At 28.4% G+C, this 23,871-nt stretch overlaps 2 protein-coding genes across 3 annotated transcripts in view; both read left to right on the top strand.

The window, feature by feature from the left end:
* The first annotated feature begins 3,194 nt into the window (after positions 1–3,194).
* Snup (snurportin-1) lies at positions 3,195–12,234 on the top strand. The gene is made up of 6 exons (XM_088203824.1): positions 3,195–3,420; positions 4,783–4,861; positions 4,928–5,095; positions 9,745–9,936; positions 10,011–10,290; positions 10,352–12,234. The coding sequence occupies exons 1-6, from the start codon at positions 3,281–3,283 to the stop codon at positions 10,828–10,830; spliced, it is 1,338 nt and encodes a 445-aa protein (XP_088059950.1). The 5' UTR covers positions 3,195–3,280; the 3' UTR covers positions 10,831–12,234.
* Positions 12,235–22,463: 10,229 nt separating this feature from the next.
* Positions 22,464–23,871, top strand: part of LOC148226315 (uncharacterized) — a 147,935-nt gene continuing 146,527 nt past the window's right edge. For both annotated transcript variants that reach the window (XM_088203298.1, XM_088203297.1), the window contains exon 1: positions 22,464–22,602. The gene's annotated coding sequence lies outside the window, so the exon portion shown is untranslated. The remainder of the gene's footprint in view (positions 22,603–23,871) is intronic.

Genomic DNA, 23,871 nt, shown 5'->3' with positions numbered 1-23,871 from the left:
CATATTATTTTTATATAAATGTTTTCTGTTTGCTTCTTTTACCATTACCAGATAGCTTTGCCGCTTTTATTCCTCGTCTGATATTGTAATTTTAGAAAAGAGTTATTATTTGTAGTTTTAGAAAAGAGTTAATATTTGTTTATCGAACGTATCGTTATACATGTCGGTGGCGACGTTCCGGCACATTTTTCCAAGATCGCGTTCTGATGAATTGAATTGTTAGATCTGATATTTTTTTGAGCTTAATTGAATTATCACCGACAGTTCATTTTTAAACAGCACAACAAACTAAATAATCAAGATAGTCGTTTCCGAGTTCACATAATCACCCTTAAAGAGAAATAGTGTTCCGGTAGTTCTTTTTTTGGAACTACACCACTGGTGCATGCTATACCTCGACTATGTGAAAGCGAATTTATGGCACTCCCAGAGACATACATTTTGATGGTTGTGTAACAAGGGTCGAGGAACCGATGTAAATTACCCCAAATTGAGTGAAACATAAGTATCGGTAATCAATGCTCAGGAATGTTATAAATATAATTGCACAAAACATAATCAGCAATATTTTTTTCGAACAAATTTGGGTGTGAAATAAATAAAATGGCACAATTCCAAAATCACAACTTTTCGAAAAAGGGATTAAAACAATAATATGATACCTAATTACTCTTACTCGTGTCATATCAATTTAGCTTGAAAAAGTCGATAGTTGACTCGTGCCGTTTTTTCTTCCGCACGCAATAATAATACTGAAGGATTTGCAGAAGTATTACTTGAATTTTGCTTAAAATGATAGAAACAAGGGCTTCTAAATTGCATACGAGGAAACAATAAAAACGCTACTGCTGAACAACAAAATATATGTATGTATATGATTTTCCACATTCTTGAATTTTAAAAAGTACAGAAATTTAAAAAGTATAAAGTATACAAAGTACAGAAATCGACAGAAGATAATATAAAATTATAATTTACATCAAAAAGCCTAAATTTCAATACATTAGAAAAAATATTTTTTAATGACATTCTGTATTTTTGGTTCATTTAAATTATTTTGTAATTTTGAAATATTGTAAGGGAAGGGGGAGGGGGGGGGGAGACATATGTTGGTAAATTAGTAATATCGTTGAACATGGATATATTTCGAAGTAGTAACTAAAGAAGTTCCTTTACATTATTACAACAATGCAATAAATGAAAGTATTTATTTAAATAATTTATTCTTTAGTCTTATGAAAAAACATCTTACTTTCAGCTGGAGTTCCGCAAGGTAGTATTCTCGGGCCGTTTATAATGAGATTTATATTAAAAAAATATTATGACTAGTTCTTACAGCTATCATTACTTGTTCTTACGGTATCAAAGCAATTTTAATTGGATTACAAAAATATTAAAATATATATGTATATACTTATAACAATAGTGAAAGAGGTAATAATTTGAGCAGACAAGTATATCTCGAGAACAAGTAAGCAACCGTCATGTGTACATACTGGTATGTTCTTCATGGCGATCGAAAAATTACATGGGTGAATTTTAAAGCACGTAATAATCGATGTTATTGGACTGTTGAAAACAAATATACTTTGATAAATGACTGTTAGAAATAAATATATAGACATAATATATGAAAAATAATTGTTGAAAATAAATAAATAGATAGCAATTATTGCGTTTCTGAGAAAACTATTTTTTTACTTTTCAGCTGTTGTTTTAAATAATATATACATATGTTTAAATAATATATATTTAAATTTAATTCTTCTTAAATTTTTTCGTTAGTAAAAAGTGGTAAACCCAAATTCTATTTTAATAAGGTGACCAAATTTTGAAAATATCAAAGGAGGACTATACAAATAAAACGGACATCTCGGAAATTTTTGTTCGAGGAGGCCAAAGAAGGATAAATTGCTATGGGACCAAAAAAATAAATAAGGTCATCACGGACATTTCGTTTAAAATTTATTTCGGAAATTTTTGTCCGAGAGCTAAAAAAAGATCATTTCAAAAAATTTGTTCATAGGTCATTCCCGAAATTTTTTTGTAAAAGAGAAATTGCTGCGGGAGCGCAAAAAAGATATTGTTTAAAAAAATTGAAGAAGGATAAAGAATGACAAAATGATGACAAAGAGGACAACATTTTTAAAAAGGACAATTACACTCAAAGGAGGACCTCTAGTCATCTTAATTTATACAAACAGTTAACTAGTCATGAATTAATGTTTACTACGCAAAGCAATAGATTTCTCAATTATATTTCATAAATAAAACTTGTGCTGTGCGTATAATTAAATTTTCACGCTTTTTTATTTTTTATATTTTTATGAGCAGACTTACCGGGATAGCTAAAAAAAAGATGGCATCTCGGAAATTTTTGTTCAATTTGGGATACTGAGGGAGCTAACAAAAATGTCATTTCAGATATTTTGTGAAAACAGGTAATTCAGATTAAACCCGGTCTAATGTGTAAAACAAAGATCGATGGTGGAAAACGGGACCTATTTATAAGCAGACATAAATGGTAAAACCCATGCTGTTTAAATATACAATTGATATATTATTTTAGCGATTTTTTTTAGGGCTTTTGATATTATAAAATAAATATTTTTCAAGTACTATAGTAAATTATAAGATTCATATTAACTTTTTTAATTTTTATACAAAAAACGTGGAACACAGCAAAACCTTCATGTTTTTGATTTTTAAAAAGTGGCATTTTTATAAACTTTTTTTTTTATAATATATTATAATTAGGAATTTTAAATAAAAAAAATCCTAATTATTATGACCAAAACGATTACCAAATAAAGCATATAAAAGGAGTAAATGACTAAAGTTAGGTTATATACAGTAGTAAGTTTCCTTAGCAGCGCTATATGGTGAATAATATTATTATTGTGTATTAAAACATTATATAAGTTATATAATATATTTTTATATTATTATTGTTATCTATTGTACAAGTTATTACTAAAACGATTTATAAAATTAATTATTTTTTTAGCACATTATAATTAAATATACTACCTACGATCTTTTAACAATTTATTAAAATTGTAAATTTGAATTATTTTAATAAGAATATTCATTCAAATATGTGTACTGTGATTTAAAGTAAAATACTGATAATTATTTTATCGTTTTATATTTTTATAAAAAAATATATTGCTAACTTATGGCCAACAATAAGTCTGTTATAGCTTTAAAACTCCAATATCTATACGTCAAAATTTGAAGTTAACGTCTCTTGTGCTTATATTTTGCGTTTATATTAAAGATGGACATCGAAAGCATTGTGGAGGAATTTACGAACAAATTATCCACCGATACAAGTTATCGCTTAGCGCAACTGACCAATACTCCAAAATTGTCCGATCAAGATACTAGAAGACGAGTGTATTTGACTCGCCAGAAGAGGTTAGATTTTTTGACATACCATTTAATATATCTAATGAATGCAAACGTATCACACAATATGCCTTTAATTGTTAATAAAATTAAACTTTAGATATTTTATAGGTTATGTTTCGTTTTTGCTTGGAATAGTATATGTCTATACATATTTTATGACTAGTAAGAAACTTCAAAAAAAAAAATCGTGCTAAAGTCTACACCTCTACTCTCTATTACAATTATAATTTCAAATATATGTATGAATCTATTCATTATTCAAATTTTTATTAGTAATAAATAATAATGTACAGCCCGTCCAAGATATGAACGACCATCGTCATAGTACTGGTGAGAGAATTTAATAGGGTGACCATGTGAAATTACAAGTGCAATTAATTTTTACTTTTTTAATTTTATTTGTTGTGGAAAATGTAAAATAACACTTGCTTACTTATTTTGCTTAGTTGTATACATATTTAACTCAAAAACATGACAGCACTCACCAAAATATTATTTAAGACGTATACCGATGGCGGCAACTTTGGCGCAAAATAATAAAGGCGAGCGAAAATGGCCCGATTTTATGACCCGTCATAAAATCACTTAAGGGACAAATTTTTACAAAAAATAAGGTTAACCATCGGGTGCGGGTATAAGCGCAGAGACATCTAAAACATAATTTATGGGTTGTACGGAACAGAATGTAAATATTTAATAATATATGTAAACAAAGAACAATAACATCGCGAACGTGTTTGAGCGCGAAACATTATAGTTTTTAATGCAATTTCCAACGCATGGTCACCCTACTTCAAAAACATCCCTGATTTAGTATTGGTAACGTTCTCATATCAGTGTAAAAAAATTCGTGGAAAACTGTAGATGTGTGCATGAATGCGTACACGCACCCTTATTTACAATACAACGACGATGGTCGTTAACATCTTGGACAGACTATAAGTCTATTTAGGTTTTTAAAATTACTATTTCTATAAAAAAATTAGGTTTTGTTTTTCAAGTATATTTTGATTTTCAAAGCGAAACACAATATTACAAAAAAATATGTGATATAAACTTAATGCATAAATCAAAAAACACTTAAAAGCAACAACTTAATTGTCAAACCTAAGTCGCTTGGTAAATTTATAATAATTAACCATTTTTTTTTTTACTAATTTTGCCTTTTAACACCAGAAAATTTATTGGAATTGCTACATAAAATACAAATATACACCATTTAATTATCAACAAATGCTGGAGCATGTACGCATATTGAATTTTCAAATACTTCCCAATTTTATTAACTTAAGAAATAAAATAGGGAAAGCGGCTCTTCAAGAGCTTACATAGATGCACCGCCATCATTTTTATCATTTTTAATTTCAGTCTCCGAGATCAACAAATCGACTCTAGGAGAGGAATACTGGAGGTTGTCGAAACAGTCGAGTCTGAAGGAATAGAAAATGTAATTATTTTAATTGTTATACATATTTAAAAACATAAAATGTTAATTATTATGAACATTTTACAGGAATATAAACCGTCTGCATATGTACCCGGATTTACAAATAGAAAAAGGGATTTATCTGAGGAATTGATGCTCTCAGAATGGATGATTGAGCGTCCTGAAGACTTCGAAGATAATTGGCTTGCGTTGGCATGTCCAAAAGGGATACGTGTCTTGCTTGTTGCAACAAAAGTATATATTTTTAATATTAGCTTAGATACATATTAATAGTCTTAAGTACATATACAATAAATTTGTGGTGACCTACATGGTTAATTCGTCCTAAAGATGCATGTTGAAGAATTGGCTTTTGTTTCCTCAGAACTCACGCTTTCATGATGGTTACTTATATTTAATTCAGATTCCTCTACTAATTGTATAAGTTTTAATTCGTTAAAATCTTTGTTAGTATTGATAAATTAAAATTCCCGTATTTTGTTATTGTGTTAGAAGTTGCAATATTTTTAGTGCTATATACTTTATAGTTGTACTCCATAGTTATAACACGTTTCTTTTTACTCATCACGATTAAGGCTTATATTTTGTCTATAATGAGCGCACTACAATTTTTGAAAATTAGAATATGATCACAAGGAACATGTACGAGGAAAAAATGAAATTTAAAATTGCGTAAATCCGTTAATAATAACAAAATACTATGATAATTACTTTTTTAACGAAAGGCACCTTACATGCTGTAACATTGCTTATTTCTGGCAGCTGCTATTTTAATGATTGATTTTTTATTTCTGGTCCCCAACTTTCATTAGTCGTGAATACAGTTATGTCAAATGTTCACTATATAAATTTTCTGATTTGATCGCAACCGTTACAACAATCAATGCAGGAATTTCCATTTCATTAAGATTCATAGTATTTAATTAAATGACATGCATTTTTCTGGTCAAATTTAAGGGGGTATCTGTTTAGATTCTAAATGTCTTTACTGCGATGCCAACGGCACAATTTTATTGCTTTTATTGATTCTAAACTTTAGAATCAATAAAATCAATAAAATTGTGCCGTTGGCATCGCAGTGAAGACGTTTATAACGATATTACAACTTACAATAAGTGAGAATCAAATTAAGTATATCTAAACCGAATTTTGATCAATAGAAGAGCGCAAAAAACAATTATCCCTTCTCAGAAGTAAAAAATCCACATCAAAAGCAATAAAATCGTGCCGGCGCTGACACGATTTTATTGCTTTTGATGTGAATTTTTGACTTCTGAGAAGTGATAATGGTTTTTTGCACCCTCCTATTGACCAAAATTTAATTTGAATATACCAACGCTACTATATCAAAAGTGGTTTGATTATACTTTGTAAACATTCTTATATCTATGGAGCAATATGTGAGATGTTATGCCTGTCTGTACTTCTTCTTCCGCTTATTTTCCCCAGAGAGATGAATTGACTTAATTTGTATTTTAGACTTGACTTACATTATGTTTAGTTTTGGTTTTAACACCAAATGGACGTTTTGCAAATGTCAAATTGAATTTCAGACATTTAAGAGCAGCATATAATTTCACTAGCACCTATCAGTTAAATTATATTTTTGTTAATAGAAATATATATCTACTGGTGAAAATATATTTGGACTTCACTAGTGAAAATATAACTTTACTGAAATATTTACACTGTAAAATTGATACATCACGTGTAAATAAATAATAATGAGCATGTAAATGCATATATGGAAAGTTTGAAATTATATAATTTTACTGGCACCTGCCAGATAAATAATATTTTTACTGGTAAAAATATATATCTACCAGTGAAAATGTATTCGATAAATTCAATAGATTCAATATTTTTTCCAATTTTTTTAACCCCTTGTCGGTCATGCCCGAGTTAAATCTGAAATTTGTGCAACTAGAAAAAGGCATGCCAAAGTATATATAAAAAACAAACTTAGTTCTGTGAATTTACATCCATGCTTATATTATTTAAACAAACGGGTCTCCATGCATATATATTGGTGGATTTACTGACACGTGGGACATTCAGAAAGCCATAAATAACCTTAATAAATGTCACTTCGATTTTTCTTTTGAAATTTATTTATATTATATTTCTTTTGAAATTTATTTCAATAAAATGGGTAGTGAATCATGCCGATAAGGGTTAACTTTGACTTCAGCAACTTCCAGTGTGTTAGCGACCAAGAAAACTATGGATTCAACACCATTATCAGTCGTTTTGCCAGTTTATTTTTCTCCCTTTCTCACCTCCATGCTGTTGGGGGTTAACTTGGACTTAAACGGCTTCCAGAGTGTCACTATTCATCTCCGCGACCGCGAAAAATATTAATTCAACACTAATATTGATTTTTACATGTCACCCCCCACTCCTCGAGGCGTAGGGATGTTCAACACCCACAGTATTTTTTTCCAGACAGTAAGTCATATGTGTACCAAGTTTGGTTAAAATTGCTCCAGGCGTTCTATAGTTATGCTAGAACATATACACATAGACACATCCATTTTTATGTATGAATATAAATATGTAACTTTTTTGAGTCATTTTAGGGATAACCTGAGTCATAAGGGATAACCCGACAATTTCTGGTTTAGAATCAGGGACGTGATTTCAGCTTTTTTTTTAAATATTTCTATTTCATTAATATTCATAATATTTAATTAAATGAGATGCATTTATCTGCCCAAATTCAAGGTGGAAAAAATGCATTCACCTGCCCCCCCCCCCCAATAATGTATCTGGTCGCCTGCGGCGCTAGCTTCAAATCAAAATAAAGGCGTTTTTATTTTCTTCAAAACTTTTCATACAAAGTTGCTTAAAAAAAATTAAAATTGATTTTTAAGCATACATGTAATCAGAGACCACTGAAAATTAGAGAACACTCAAAATTATTTCATATAGCTAGTAGCGGTTGATATTTGAAAATAAGCTTTATTTCTTTAAGCTTATAAATTCTATAACACACCTACTTTTTTATGTTGAACTTACTTATAAATTATTCTCAACATGTCAATTACACTTCGGTTCTAAAAATGTAATTTCTATTAATGTTTAAAACGGCAAAATACATCTTAATATTTTTTTTAAATTTATGTGGATAATAATTTTACATTTATTAAAAAGGAATTGTATTGAAGTGTAAAGTGACTCAATGATGTTTCTTGGTAACCATATATTTTACACTATTCTATGCACATTTTGATTTGCTGCTATCATATTCTTTAATCTGTGGTTACCATATAGATGTTTCGCTACTATTTTTCAGCATTGGTCTTCTATTTTTTAGGTCTTAAATGCCTAAATTTACTAAATAATTATAATACAATAAACAACCACTATGTAGTTATTTTGATTTACTATAAATTTAAAAATTATTTGCGATAGTAAATTTATGGTACACCAGTATTGATATATGATATTTAAATGTATATCAGTTCATGTTTTAAATGTAATGTGTTATTAATATGCGGTTGTGGGGGGGGGGCGGAGGGGGAGGAGCGACTTAGTTTTTGCCTGGGATGCTTAATATGCTAGGGCCAGCCCTGATTGTTGACCACTAGTTTTTCCACAGCAACACTATTTTCTTTGTTGCATTGCACTAATTGTCTTTAAGGCTTGTTTCAACATTTTTTAATTAGCAGATTCAATGATACACAGTACTTGTTAATTCAGTAGAACAAAACCAGCATCTAAATTTAAATGATTTTTGAGGTCTTGATACTCTCTTTTTGTTAAAATGAATTGACTGCTTTTTGTGAATTAACTGTCTATGACGTGAGAAGGATATCTACAATAGCACACATTCTGTATGTGATTGTCGATTAAATAACAATCTCATATATATGTATATGATGATGTCGAGGATGTTGATAACGATTTTTATCTACTTATTGTAAATGTATTTTTACGCTGTACATGTTTCATTTCATAATCTTAATTATATGAGATTATTCATATTATCACCATTTTCTATACATCGAGTTGTTGATAAAATGATCCTTTCATATATTATTACAGATAAAAAATATTTATTTAATTTATTGTGTTATTAATATATGTTATATTATTGTCATATTTAGTGCTTATAATAGGATCCTTTCATATATTATTACAGATAAACATATTTATTTAATTTGTTGGTATTATAGTAATTTTTATCAATATTTTATATTCTATTGTGTTAGATTATACAAAATGTGCTTTGAGATATATAATATATGTCAAACATTAAAAAAAATTTTTTTTTACAAAATTTATTGTAAACATAAAACTATTTTATGAAATTAATTATCTCATACATAAAAATTATATTTTCATGTATCAGATAATCAAAAATAGTTTTGATTTTATATTGAACCCGTTTTTTAAAAATTGATGTATGTATATACATACGTATATCAGCATGATAGATCAGTGGCATAGGTCAATAATTAATACTTAAAGACCTGGGTTCGAATCACACACAGACTAGTGTTTTTAAATTTCTATTGTGTGTGAGATCACAATCGATCATCTCAAATTAAGTTTTCCTTGATTTTTCTAATCTCACGGATGAATATTGTGATGAATAATTAAAATAAAATCGAACTGGATTGTGCATAGTGACATGTTTTGAGCGTAAGCTTATTATTAGAATTAATAATTAATAAATTACATGTCACTGATTTATAGACTTTGATTTCAACTTGGTGTCTTACTACTTACTTAATATTTGTTGATTGTGCTTAACTCGTAATGCATTGGGCTAACGCCTGCCATGTTCAAACAGAAGATTCACAATAAATTAATAAATATTTTAAGTAGATTTATGATCAATATACAATATGATTTAATGATTTACTTTGATCTTTCAGGAGAATACAAAAACTTACTATAAGGGTGGAAGACTACACAATTGCTGGAAATCTAAATTACCCGGCGGCAATAGAGATCATGGTGAAAATAAAAAATCATGCATTTTGGACTGCGTATGGTGTGATTCAACACAATCAATTTATGTGCTAGATGTTTTGATGTGGGTCAATCAAACCCTCACTGACTGTGATGTATGTATTAATATTTAATACAATATCATTTTTATAAGCATTTAAATAATTTAAATCTATTTATAATATTACAGTTGGAATTTAGAGATTGTTGGTTGAGATCTAAGTTTACAGAGTACAATACTACTGAAGTAGTTCCAAATGTAAACGATTATCCGATACATCTCATTACTAAGTATAAGTGTAATAGAGAATCGTTAAATAACTTCATGTCGCAATGGCCCCCCTTTCCGGATAATAAGCCTTTTATTGATGGATTTTTATTTTATCACCGAGAAGGGCATTATGTGGGAGGCACTACTCCCCTCGTTGTATGGTTATATCCGTACATGGTGAACGAGTTGTTAGGTTCAGGTATTATTGATTGCATTTAAAGATTGTTTGTATTTGAAATTAATCGTTTTTTTTTCAACAGATATCAATCTACATCCAAATTACAATAATATGAGACCTAAAACTTACACGGATCAATCTTCGTTCATAAAAGATTTTGAAGAGAAGCAAGCTGCTAAAAAAAAGTACAAAGATAAAATAGCCAGAGATTTATATTTTAGATATGTAAATAAGAATTTTGCTCAATCTTTGTCGACTGATAACGGTATAGTGGTTTTTGGATCTGATGATAGCACTGTTAGCGTAAGTAATGAAAGCAAAAAAAAGAATAAGAGGAAGTATAAGAATAAAAAGAGAAATTTAAATCAATCGAGTGAGATGGAGTTCGATTTTAACGTATCACTTGAAAGTAGCGGTAAAAGCATGGTATCTGATGATTCAATAAATGAAGAAGGTGCTAAGGATAAGACTGATATGCTGGTGGAAACTGATTCAGCGGTCAGTTCTATGGAAGATAGTGTTTTAGAGGAAAACATCAGCAATGTAATTGATGAATGTTAATTTAAATTTTATTTTATCATTTTAGCTTCTTCATTTTCATCCTGTTTATGGTTTGCCATAATTTTATATTTATATTTTCTTAAATAAAAATATAGTACAAAGATTTTTTAAACATTTTATTTTCCTAATTTTGTGTGATTATGAGTGCCGTTTTATATACATAATTATTTTGTGTTTTAGTTATAATTTTTTTATTTATTAGAAATTGTTATCCTAAGATTTTAGGTATTTTAGAAATTAAGCATTGAATTGTATATAATTTTAATATAGATTTGTGTGAATTAAAAATTAAAATTTAAAAGTGTAATGCTGTACAAGTATCTAAAATTTATATTTATTAAATTATGATAAATTGATGAATGCTTTTTAACGACAATCATTCATTATAATTAGATAATTACAGCAATACATTTTGCCACAAAGATAAGATTGATATGTAAAATTAAAAATATCAGCTGTATTACTAGTTTTCCTGATAAGATCTCGTTTTATAATAATCGATTTTTTAATTCATATTTTAGAATTTTTTATCTTTTAGAATTCATATTTTTTCAACCGTTTTTTAATGAATTATATACACTATGCATTTAGAGTTTTAAATTATAATTATGAATTAACAATATTTCTCAGTATATTTTTAAGAGATGCATGCTGATTATACTGTTTTTTGTGAGTATTATGTATGTAAATTTATTTAGGTATCTATATAGATAATATCATTGAAATTATAATTTTTTGCTACAATTACACATGTTAAAAAGACCAATTGTGAATTTAAAATCAGCGCATAAATTTACATTAACATCAGATCCTAGCAAAAGTTATATATAGCTGTAAGAGTGATAGTATGAAATACAATAAAAAAGGACATATAATTTATTATTCCAAAAGGTTCATTTTTCTATTTAATTATAATTTTATACCAAAAACTAAATGAATTCATTAAGTACTGCGTATTATGTACATATAACACAATCTATAATAAAATTCAACTATACAGTATAAAAAATAACCATGTGCTAGGAAAAAATAGTGCTTAATTTTACATATAAATTAGGTAGCAAAAAATCAAATTTGTTGTAGTGCTATTTACTAGATCTTTTTTTTGTTTTCGAGTTACATATGTTTACTTTTGTGTATTTCAATAAAACTTTTCATTCACATATAAGTGAATTTAAGATCAGTCTTATAAAATAGAAATCTGATATTCACTATTTTGCTAAAAAAATAATACTATTTAGTAATTACTTAAATTTAAAAAAGTTTGTTGAATAATTAAAAATATTTGCTTATGCTGAAGTTTCAACTATGGATGTTTGTATGTATACTGGAATTACATTGATTTTATTGTTGTTTGATGTATTACTGTTGATTGTGTGTATTAAAATATAATATGTAAGTTAATATTGAATGTTTTTTTTAATTATAATAAAAAAATTATTAATATTATTGCGCTGTCATTAAAGTATTCTTTTTCATGAGATATTTTATGGATGGCTACTCGTTTATTCAAGTAGTCGGGTTTTATTTTGAAAGCAGCTAGAAGTGTTTTTGTCTTAACGAGTGAGGGGAGCAAACAAAGCTCACTTCGCTGCACCGTCTACCAGGAAGAATGTGGAAATCCAGTCAGATGTTTGTATATCATTAAAAGGATAGCACAGTGTCGATGGATATAAAGTTTTTACATATTATACGTATGTATCATAAAGTTTGTTAAATATATTTGTAATTCATAATGATAATCAAACAATGTTTTATGCGGTTTATTATACAGCTTTAATATGGCTATTCATTATTGAGTGAAATAAAACAGGATCTTAATAATATTCTTTAATTATCTCTTAACTATTAAAAATCTGTAAAAATAATTATTTAAAACAATATAACTAACTAAAAAATTAAACTTATTCTTTTGCACAATATTTATAAATGGTAATGGGTAGATTGAGGATAAAGATCTTTAAAGACATTATGTATTATAAAATTCGGCCCATTTGCATATAGGTGTCAGTAATCTTTTCAAATACAAATATAATTAAATGGTAATTATAAATAAAATATGTAATAAGTTTGCTACGTAATGTTTCACTAGAAAACTTCCATTTCACTTGAGAATATTTGATAGATTAGAATGCAGTGCAAAATTTCATAAAAAAATTCGTGTTTTAGAGCCACGTTTTGAATATTCGTGATGCGAGCGGCTTTGACGAATGGTGGACAGGGTTATTTTGACGAATTACCTAATTTCCACCCCCTTGGACGCGCTTACATAAATATGTATATTATATTTTGGGTTCTACGATTAATTCATGCTTATGAATGAGGACAATATTATTTGTTTCGAGCGTGACAATGGCATAGAAGCAGTGGTGTAGCTAGGGTATGTGCCGCCCAGGGCAATCCTTTAAATTGCTGCCCCCCCATACATTTTTTGCAGGGTCATAAAATCAGCATTTCTTAAAATAATAAATTGATTATTATTAAGCTCTAGCCATTCGTAGATTTACATAAATTTTAGTTTATTCAGGGTTTAGAACCACACTAGACGATTCCATCGCGAATATGCCGCCCCCAAGCGAGTGCCGCCCGGGGTAGTCAATACTTAAAGAAGTATTGACTATAATAATTAACGTTTATTGTTTAAAGTAGGTGTGTCGCTTTCTGGACGGTCTCTTGAAACATCCTAGTTTATATTTTCCACATATTGTTTTAATGACGGTTTCACTTGAAGGTGGTTTATAAAACGCCTTTGTGTAGAAACTATTACATAAACATATATATCAGCAATGGCTTTAGAATCTTCAAATTAAAAAAAAACATTTTTTTAAGCAGCGGGATGCTTATTTAATGTTTTTTTTTATGAAAAATAAACAACGGATATGCTTTCAAAATAAGTATTGTCTGCAGAAAATACTGATTTATCCTTATATATAAAATAATTTTATATTCTGTCTGTATGTCTAAGATTATTTTGAGAACGAATGATTCGATTTCAACTGAGGTTGAACATTTCTTCGGAAAACTAATCTAAATTTCAACAGTTAAAAATACGCGACTTAAAATAACATGTTTTTTATGGTTGACTTCTTATATGTTAGTATCATAAGAACATAAGAGCGTTTGCTTAATTACATATAATTTCAAAAAAGTTTATTATTTTTTAAAATATATTTTAGTAATTACTATATTAAGCCGCACAAAAGATTAAAAGCGATTAACTTCCTGAAAAAAAATCACGATCCGGAACTTTTATTTCGTGTTCAGAATTAACGAACCGGAGCTGCGGTTCTATCCCTAAATGTGGTATTGAATATTTTAAAAATACGCAAAATTGAATTGTATTATTGTATATTTACAAGTAAATTTTGCATTTGACATTTAAGAAATAAAAAATGTGTAGCAAGAACGGGATTCCTTTAAGGAAACAAATTAAAAGTTTACCAATACGTATTCTGACAATTAAAATTACTTTTTGGTATAAATTAAGAAATATCATATGTAAATATGTATATATGTAAGTTTGTGTATTTATTTTTGGGACAATATATTGTAAGTAAAGCATATCTATTTATAAATATAGAAAAATAATCTGTTCTGACTTAGCATTCATATGTTTATTTTTATAGAAAGCAAAGTTATATATAATATATATTAAAAGTTATTGTTAAATTTGCAACAATTATAAATCGCGTACAATTTGTACTGTTTTCTTGGTCTTCTAAATTTCGGTCGATGCTTAGCATAGCTCCGCTTGGTGCGAATTTCAATGAACCATCGTGCGTTCCAATTCGAAAGTATCTGGTGGGAGTTGTTAATGAAAGTGTATTCCTAAATTAAGTATCTGAGGAGGTTTTTTTGCTCTCATTACTCTTGCGCTTGAACCAATTGCGACGACATGGGGGTGGAATTAGATTTTTTTTACTGGCGGAGGGATGGTGTCGGTAGAAGGTCCACTGAGGTCTTGTAGGTGGCGTGGCAGCGATAGTATAGCGGAGGTTGACCCCTCTCTACTACGGTAGGGTTAAGCGAGCGTCCATGACAGTATGTTGTCCGTGGGCGGACGGGCGTCTGCTGGTCTCTTCTAGTGTGTCGGAGTCTTCGAGGGACTGATTGTGTAACGGGAATATTTGTCTTCCGGTGATATATTGTTTTTCTGTTTTATGTATTGTTGACCGTTTTATAACAAAGACATATTCATTCAATGCACCGGAGAATTCTTACGTGTTATTTGTGAGATATATTATATTTAGATCCCTGTAAAAGTTTTAAGGTAGAAAAAAATATTTTACAAAAACAGATATACAAAACATTAAAGAATTTATTGCTTCAAAATATACATTATTTTTCGAATCAGATTTAAAAAAAATATTAATATCTAGAGAATAATTGTAGAAAATGATGAGGAATATATAATTAAGTAAAAGTATTACACATTTTAATTACCGCACCTTAAAAAACACAGAGTATGGAACAACCTGATACATTATTTTATTATCAGGTTGTGAACTTTTATAAGTAAGTCTTCTATATATTTTTAAATGTTTAAGAATAAATTTGAGATAAACTTTCTGTTTTTAACGTTCAATTGGAAAAAATAGCAGCTAGCGATTTGCTAGATAATCATTTTAGTTTGTGGCATACGCTTGCTGTGAATGGTACAAAATTGAATTAGTTTCATGAACCCATACTCGTTCGCTGAGATGAATTTGCGTCGGTTAAAACTTTGTCGTAAACGGCACGGAACACTCCACGGCAGAATCTTTGAAGGGGATTTAAATCACGGGATTAGGACGATGATAAAAGGGAAACGCGTTAACGTATTCACTGTGTGAACATTTGGAAGCCATAATCGGCGATATCTCCCGTCGCATTTCGATAAGCACATCGACTTAGAGACATATGCGGTTTAACTGGTATCACTTGCAAGTTAGAAACATTAAGTTAATTTTTGAAGTAATTACAATAAGCGCAAAAGTATATTTAAATAGTTATATAATAACTATATATATATTCGAATGTGAAAGCTGCAGGATACAAATTTCTGTTTTTACAACTTGTTGTTGAATACATATATTTGCGAAAAATATAGTAATATAGGCATAGCTCTTTGGTCATAAATTTTCATGCCTATATCAAGCAACCAAAAAGTCAATGTTATAAAAACCCATCTTACCCCATCCTATCCCCTATCCTTCTATCAATCTATCTGTATATATTTTCCACTTATACATATTATATATTATATGATCTTTTAAATATTGCATTCAAGTGTTTCAATTTAAAAGAAAAATAATTATTTGCTTGAAAAGGAATGAATGAAAGTAGGCCAGACCGTAACTGGGATTTAAGACCTTCAGAGCTGTGTGACTAAAAGCTTAATGAGCTGTCGACGTCGGTATTTTTGCTTAAATTCCTGAATGTGCTATTTATATATAAACACAGAGCTTGTCGGCGATTTTTTGATTCTCAAGGTAAACTATGAATTTTGCGCTTCCCTTTATGTGTGTAAGTTTAAAGCGTGTAACGAAATTTACTCAAAGAAAAGCACGAAGCAAAAGTAGTCAATATCAGCTTTTGATGTTGCTATTCAATAATATATCTGAAGGACACGAACTTAATAGTATTATTTGCAAACATTAGATAGTTAATAAAAAATAAAAATTAAAAATACTTACATTTTAAGTAATTTTTCATTCAGTTCTTTCTTATCAATTTTTATAGATTTTTTAAGCATTACTAATTTTTATTCCAAACTAGATTAGGTATTTGAGAATTATTCATTATCATAATGTTATAGAAAACATAGCTTATTTTGAACAGGACTTTCGCAACAGATTTTTTTTGTAGGTACGTTTAATCTGTTTGCGGTCGTTATACAATATACTTTGTTTTAAACTTAGTTCAAGTTATTTTTTATGTTTTATTTTAATTTTCAAAGCATCACATATTTCCTAAATGAAACAGCTTTAAAGTTTATCAGTGCAATATTACATATAATATTTTTAGTAATAAATTTAATCTTATAAAAATATTACATAAATATTTCATACAAGTAAATTTTCTTGTCGAATATGACAATTTTTAGCAAAATCCTTTTGTCGTCACCATTTTGTATCAGCTGTGAAATGCCTAGATTTTGCAGCATTGTTTTTTATGTTATCTTATAACATTTAAACTCTGCTACAACTAAAACTTTAAGCAAAATTAAAAACTCAATTAAAAAAAATGATTGAGAAACAATTGAAATCGAAATTAAAATTAAAATAGCACTAAATAAAAGAGACGACGCGAAAGCAAGAATGATCTAAACCAAGCTGAATTAAATACTAACAAAATTCATATAAATAAATTCATTTTAACAAAACAATTCGAAAATTAATGCACTTGTTGTTCCCTTAGTAACAAACAAACATAAAAATACCATAATACAAGATCGAATCAAAGACGATGCAGATCAAGAGTCTGCGGCGGCTGAAATATGGTCAAAATTACGCTCAAGATGATGACCCCCAACACCGATGGTCGAAACGTCAGCAAATGGGATGCGAGTAAGAAAACAGGCGATACGAAAGTCCTCTCATCTCAAAAAGCTAAGTAGCGTGTTGAATAAATCGGTTAAAACTTTCGGTTTAGCTCTAACAGGAAATTAAGATCGTAGTGTTTAAAAATATTACTAAGAAATAAAAATGTATTTAATTTTGTTTTCTAATATCTTATTCGTGACCATGACAACGTTATTATATTTATCGCTAACGTGTACTGCGTCGTATTGTAAGAACCCTTAGATTTTCTCACAGTTTGAAAAGGCGTGAAAAAATCCAGATAATTTTGGCATGTAAATTAATATTATAGTGTTGCAAATCCATATTCTTACACGGCGTTGTTAACAGCTTGGAGTTTATAGTTCATTAATTTAAATTATGATATTCTGTATATAGCTTATTTGTAACTAGGTGGACCATACAATTGGAAGAACTAAATATCTCTGAACTACTGGTCCATCCAGTTAAATTTAGGCAATAAAAATAAGAAGCAGAATAAAAAAGCACGGTTAAACGTTAGCTAATACATACAGTTGAATCGTAGTATATCTAAATTTCTTTATCCTCTCTACAACTTGCTAATTAATATAGTTGGCCATGTCAACAATTATCCTTTGTATGGTATTAATCAACTTGATCATCCAAAATTTTCCGAATGACATTGAATATGCAAAGCTTAACAAACAGTTTTTAATTTAACCTAACCCAGCAAATAGTAAACAGTTTAATTTGCACATTTAGAGAGTATATAAATAAAATATTTGAAGCATCTTCCCTATAATTTTTTTGAAGACCTCAAAATGTTTAAGAACCACTTTCATTCATTATAATCAAATTTTTTTTGTAAAAGTTAAAATTTACGTCAGTTTATCAACTAACCAGGATATTTTTAATTTGTTTTTACTACCTTATTAAATTGATGTTACAACCGCTCGAAATATTTCACTTGTACAAAACAGTACGCAAGTGAAAATTGCCACCTTGACAAATGTCGGCAATACGTCGTCCCAGAAAGCCTATCTTTTCTGACTAATGATTTAGCTTCGCAATACAAAAAAGCCACAACCCCTAACAACATGGAAAGATAAAAACATTTTTTGCAAAAATAATTAATGACTTCACTTTATTCATTTGGACTCGTGTTTTGTATAAATTCTATGTATTCCTCATTAACGAGGTTGTATTAAATATTATATTTTTAGAAACTTTTAGATTCGTTATATGTAATTATACTTACCATATATACATATATTATACGAGTTATAGTTAGACAGTAAAGATACAGGGCTAGTAAAAATGAAACATTTCCTTTATTTGGTCGATAATACTGTTGTTTCGCTAAGGCCAGTTTGACGTTGCAGATTTTTTATGTCTGAGTAGCAGCAACGATGAAATGTAATTTTTTTGTGTTTAAGAGAAAACTGTTGCTGGTATTCATCGTCAACCTAATAATGTTTATAAAAAGGACGTATGAGCTGTATGTGATAAGAAAAAAAATAGGTTTTAACGTTCGACTTTATAAACAATATCATAAAAAAACAAAACTGTACCAAAATATTTCTGCGCGTGTTGGGTGCCGAGTTAGGAATCAAGTGTGTTCATTCCAGCTTTACCAATTGCATTAGCACTCCATGTAGACTATGTTAAACTAGAAATAAAAGGATGTTCTAAAGTACCTGGGTGATTCTAAAATAAAAAGCTCTAGAAATATTTTTTGCAATGCATCTTTTTTATCACTAAATTAAATCATTATTAAAGTATTAAACTAATATAATACGTCAAATTTAATGTAGTTTTGTTTCAATATAAAATATATTAAATTATAAAATCTCATGAAACTGTGTTATTATTTCGTTTTATTTTGTACACTCGGATGTGTTGATATAAGATAGTGTAGGTTTATTGCTGTAACGGCGTATTTGACCTTACCGCCTTTATTAGTTTTTGCCGGGACAAGGTTCGAAACTCCTGAGACGCGTTAATTGTGTAATAAATTGAATTTATTTCCTGGTTGGGTAAAATAAAACCTTATTTTAATTAGTGTCAAAATATATATTTTATTTTTATATTTTTGCAACAATATTTTGTATCTTGTTAAAAATACATAGGGGAAACAACTAAAAATCTCCGTCGGTCGTTCCCCGGATGCCCTTAAAAAGAGGATGTGTTGGGAAAACCAAAAAGTTTGGGTAGGAAAGTCACGTGAACAATAGACAATGCAATAAATCTTCTATTTTACTATCCTCTTTTTGTTATGAATAATCCGTGGTCGGAGTAAATAAATTGATTAAAAAAATATCTCAGGCAAACCAATGCTGAATTTTTAAAACTGATGAAAAATAGGCGTAAAATGTTCAGGAAATCTAGGTCATCTATCAACACATAATATAATAGTATTAAAGCCATTCCTTAAATTATATTCCTTAGATTTTTAGATTAGTGTTTTATAAAATACGTACAATGATTAAAAATAAAATATTTGTCAGGTGTGTTTATGAAAACAGAGTATTTTGGTAATATATGATATTGTGAAACAGTTTGATTCACGTTCACGTACAGTTTATATATTTGTGATATTGTAAACATAAAGTCCTCTTTCAACGTCCGCGTCCGAAAGATACGGTCGTCTACAAAGTGGGCTGAACTCTGAATTCCGGATGTCAAGCTGGACCAGGATCTGACGTGGAGAGAGAAGCGGTTGCTTCTGCATCGTACTACTCTTTTTAACTTGGTTTTAGTTTTTGATGATGTTGTGGTATTGCGTGATGAATTCTAAATTCAAATTTCTTGAAAAATATGACACCATAAAAACACAATAGCACATATATTTTAAAAGCATCCTCAAAAATGCTGTCATATAATATATATAATAATTTTAAAAAATCCGAATGGCTATTGTAATGTATCCGTCTATTGTCACGTATTATCTGCAGCGAGCACCAATCTCTTAAAATTTTCATGGCAGGCACTGTACACTCTATCGGTCGTTATGACAAAGACCGTAGTTCATACATTTTAAGAATTAGATTATTACAAATAATTAAACTGGCAATATACTAGATCATTATTATTAATAAATTTCCGAGATATTGTTTTTTTAATTAATAATAAACGGAAATATTAAGAATTTCTTTTAAATAAATTTTCTTTTTTGAAGTCATTCCAGAGTTACAAATATTTTGAAAATTTACTCATAAAAAGCTGACAAATATAATAGTTTATATATATTTAAAATCTAATTATTTTAGTTTCGTTAATTTTTAGTTTAGTTAATTTAGTAAATTATTAAAGTTTCCAACTTTATATACAATTTTACGGTTAAATTTTTTGAGTGGTGAAATATTTTTGTAAATTTATGGGGAAAATATAAATAGCATTCCAACTAAGTCCTTTAATACAGATATTTTCATAAAAAGCGTATAGTAATGATGTACTTTTTTAATGATAATTAAGAGAAAATATTTTAAACAAATTATATACATAAATTTGATAAAAACATGATAAATTACAAGCAAATATATGTGAATTAAATACCCTACAAACAATATTTTTTTTAATATTTCAAGATATTTTATAAAAAAATATCATTTGTGAAGAGTAGGCGCAAAATTGATTATACACCCTTTTGATTCATAATAATATATAATACAAAGTAGAGTGGAAATAAAGAAATAATATTATTCATTACACTTAACTAAGTAAAGATATTTTGAGAAGTAAATCTTGACAGTGAATGTAATTTATTTCACTACTTTAATCACTTATTCACTACTTTAATCATTTATTTGTCATATTTTTAACAGCTCGATATTGTACAATTTGTATAAATGTTGTTTTTCTTTTTAAATTCCGAAAACACCACAGCGCATTGTATACAAAAAATATTTTTTTGTCAATGATCGGTACAATCTTAATAAAAAAAAATTCAAGCAGCTGTTTACTTTCGGCAAGCAATATTTCAAGATTAGTTTTTTGCGATTTAAAAGACAAATAAAGTAAAAAAGTATCACAACTATAAATGACTAATAAATACATACCTACGAATGGTTTGAACATTTTAGTGTTAAAATGGCCCTGAATATTGGTATTAAAAGCAATTACAACTTTCTTCTTACCTTTTAAACCTAATATCAATCTGGTTATTGACATTTAAAAGGCTTGTCTTTGTTTGTATTCAAATCTAATATTTAAATTAAACGTAATTTCTACTGCTTCAACATTATCTGAAACATACATTTTTATACTTATACATATATACCTAGTTTAAAATTATTTCTGGCTATTGTAGAAACTTTTAATGCAGCTATGAGATTATCAAAATTTTGTATGTAATAATTTTAATCAAAAATATATATGTATATTGGATTATATTTTTAGTAAAATTATGCATAAAAATGTAAAAAAAACAGTGTCCTATTTAATTAAATTCTATATCTTATTGGCTTTTTAATATATTTTTCTTAAAGGTTTTATTGAATCTGAAAATCTCAATTTGATAGCTAACAGTAAATTGTTTCGTATTGCTTAGCATGTTGGTTTATACGCTAAACTCTAATGTTGCATACATTTGAGTCAACTCTTAACATATGTTTAGACAAGCAGTGCTGTGGTTTAAACAAATTCATTGATATTTATTTTTAAAATAAAAATAAAAATTAGAAAAATATATAATAAATCAAAGTTGTTATTATGAATTTACATTTACAAATGGGTAACTACATGTCTCTTGTGCTAAGTAGTTTCGCCACTATAAAATGTGTATATCTTACATAATAGTTTAAAATATATTATATATCTGGGTAATTTTTAACTTTAGATCTCATTTTTTGAATGACTAGTCGTTTAGCAACCTAGTCTCTGTTTCTGAAAGGAGTCAATCACGGGGGTAAATACGGGGGGCGGTTTTAAGTGAAGACATCTCGGTCGCGAGTGGTTGCAAGGGCAGAGTGGACACTGCGGGAGAGAGAGTGTGTTTGAAAAAGTGTTTGTAAATAGTTGTGCGCGGGGGTGGCAAAAGGGGTTGTTGGAGCGCGAGGGTGGCGACAGCTATGATCCTGTCCCTCAGTTTGTCCCGACACTTGGCTGGTGGTGCTCGCCCTCGCAAAGCTCTCCGACACTATTTTCTTTCACTTACTTAATTCACTTTCCCAAAGGACGAAAGATTCGGGACGAACACGTGCTCGGGCCTATTCATAATTGATGTGTAAACACGGCGCAACTCGGCAACGCGGTCAGTACATGTATCGCTTTTCATTCACTTTCTAATCGCGCGTGAGGGGAATTTTTCTTTTGTTCATATGCTATCATAGAAACGGTCATAGAGCAAAGTATATCAATATATATTTTTAAATACATACTTTTATGTATTGAGTTGAACTAAGAAATTTGAATAAAATATCTACATAAGATTTTTTTTATAATTATGATTATAAATTTACCATTGTAACTAAATATATGTTAGCTCAGTGATGTGAAATAGGCATCTAGTGTAATAGGTTTACAATATCTCGATAGTTGTTAAATATATTTTAGTTGAAACAATTGCTACTTGCATCTTATTAATATTACTTACATAAACATAATTTAAATTAACCATCTCGATTATGCTAGTTAATATTATTTAAGAATAACACTAATTAGCTGCGATCTGTCCTTATCTACCAAGGCGAATTTTAATTTTATTTATTAATATTTTTTAAAAATAACACATTATTTTATCACTCCAATGCTTAACAACCATAAAACTATCGGCACATATTGTAAAACATATATTTTACTGAAAATATTTTATTGCCAGAATTAAAACTTATTAAATAGTTAAAAAATATATTTTTTTATTAAGCCTATTGCGATTACACTTCAATGCAACAGCAAGTCTCAATTATATCACGTTAAGCAAATCTTTGCTAAAATAAAATTAAAATGATTTAGAAATTGGGCTACAATTCGTATAATACGATTAAAATACAATTTAGCAATTAAAAAAATGGTTCAGAATAAGATTTCAATATATTTAAATAATATTATATAAAATCAAACCAAGATAAATTTTATTATAACAAATAGCTATAAGCTAATATGAAGTTATACATACCTTATATTATAAATAAAATTACTTATATTTATTTGATGAGTTAATAATACAAAAACCTAGTATTCATATTTTTAGAATCTCGGGATTCATCGCGATTTTAGCTTACTTTCTTTCTATATTTCGGCTGCAATGCTCCAGCCATGGTCATTCTAAGACATTTATTGCGACTCGCAAACAATTCGTGATCATGACCGGAAAATCACGGCCGAAATATAGAATACAAGTAAGCACAAATCGCGATGAATCCCGAGATTTAAATATATATATATATATATATATATATATATATATTTATATATATATATATATATATATATATATATATATATATATATATATATATATATTTATTTATATATATATATATATATATATATATATATATATATATATATATATATATAT

This window comes from Plectrocnemia conspersa, unplaced genomic scaffold, assembly GCF_051122295.1.
Source record: "Plectrocnemia conspersa isolate PC_06_02 unplaced genomic scaffold, ASM5112229v1 ptg000014l, whole genome shotgun sequence".
Classification (NCBI taxonomy): Eukaryota; Metazoa; Arthropoda; class Insecta; order Trichoptera; family Polycentropodidae; genus Plectrocnemia; species Plectrocnemia conspersa.
Note: the sequence above shows the minus strand (reverse complement) of the source record. Positions and strands in the feature narration are given on the sequence as shown.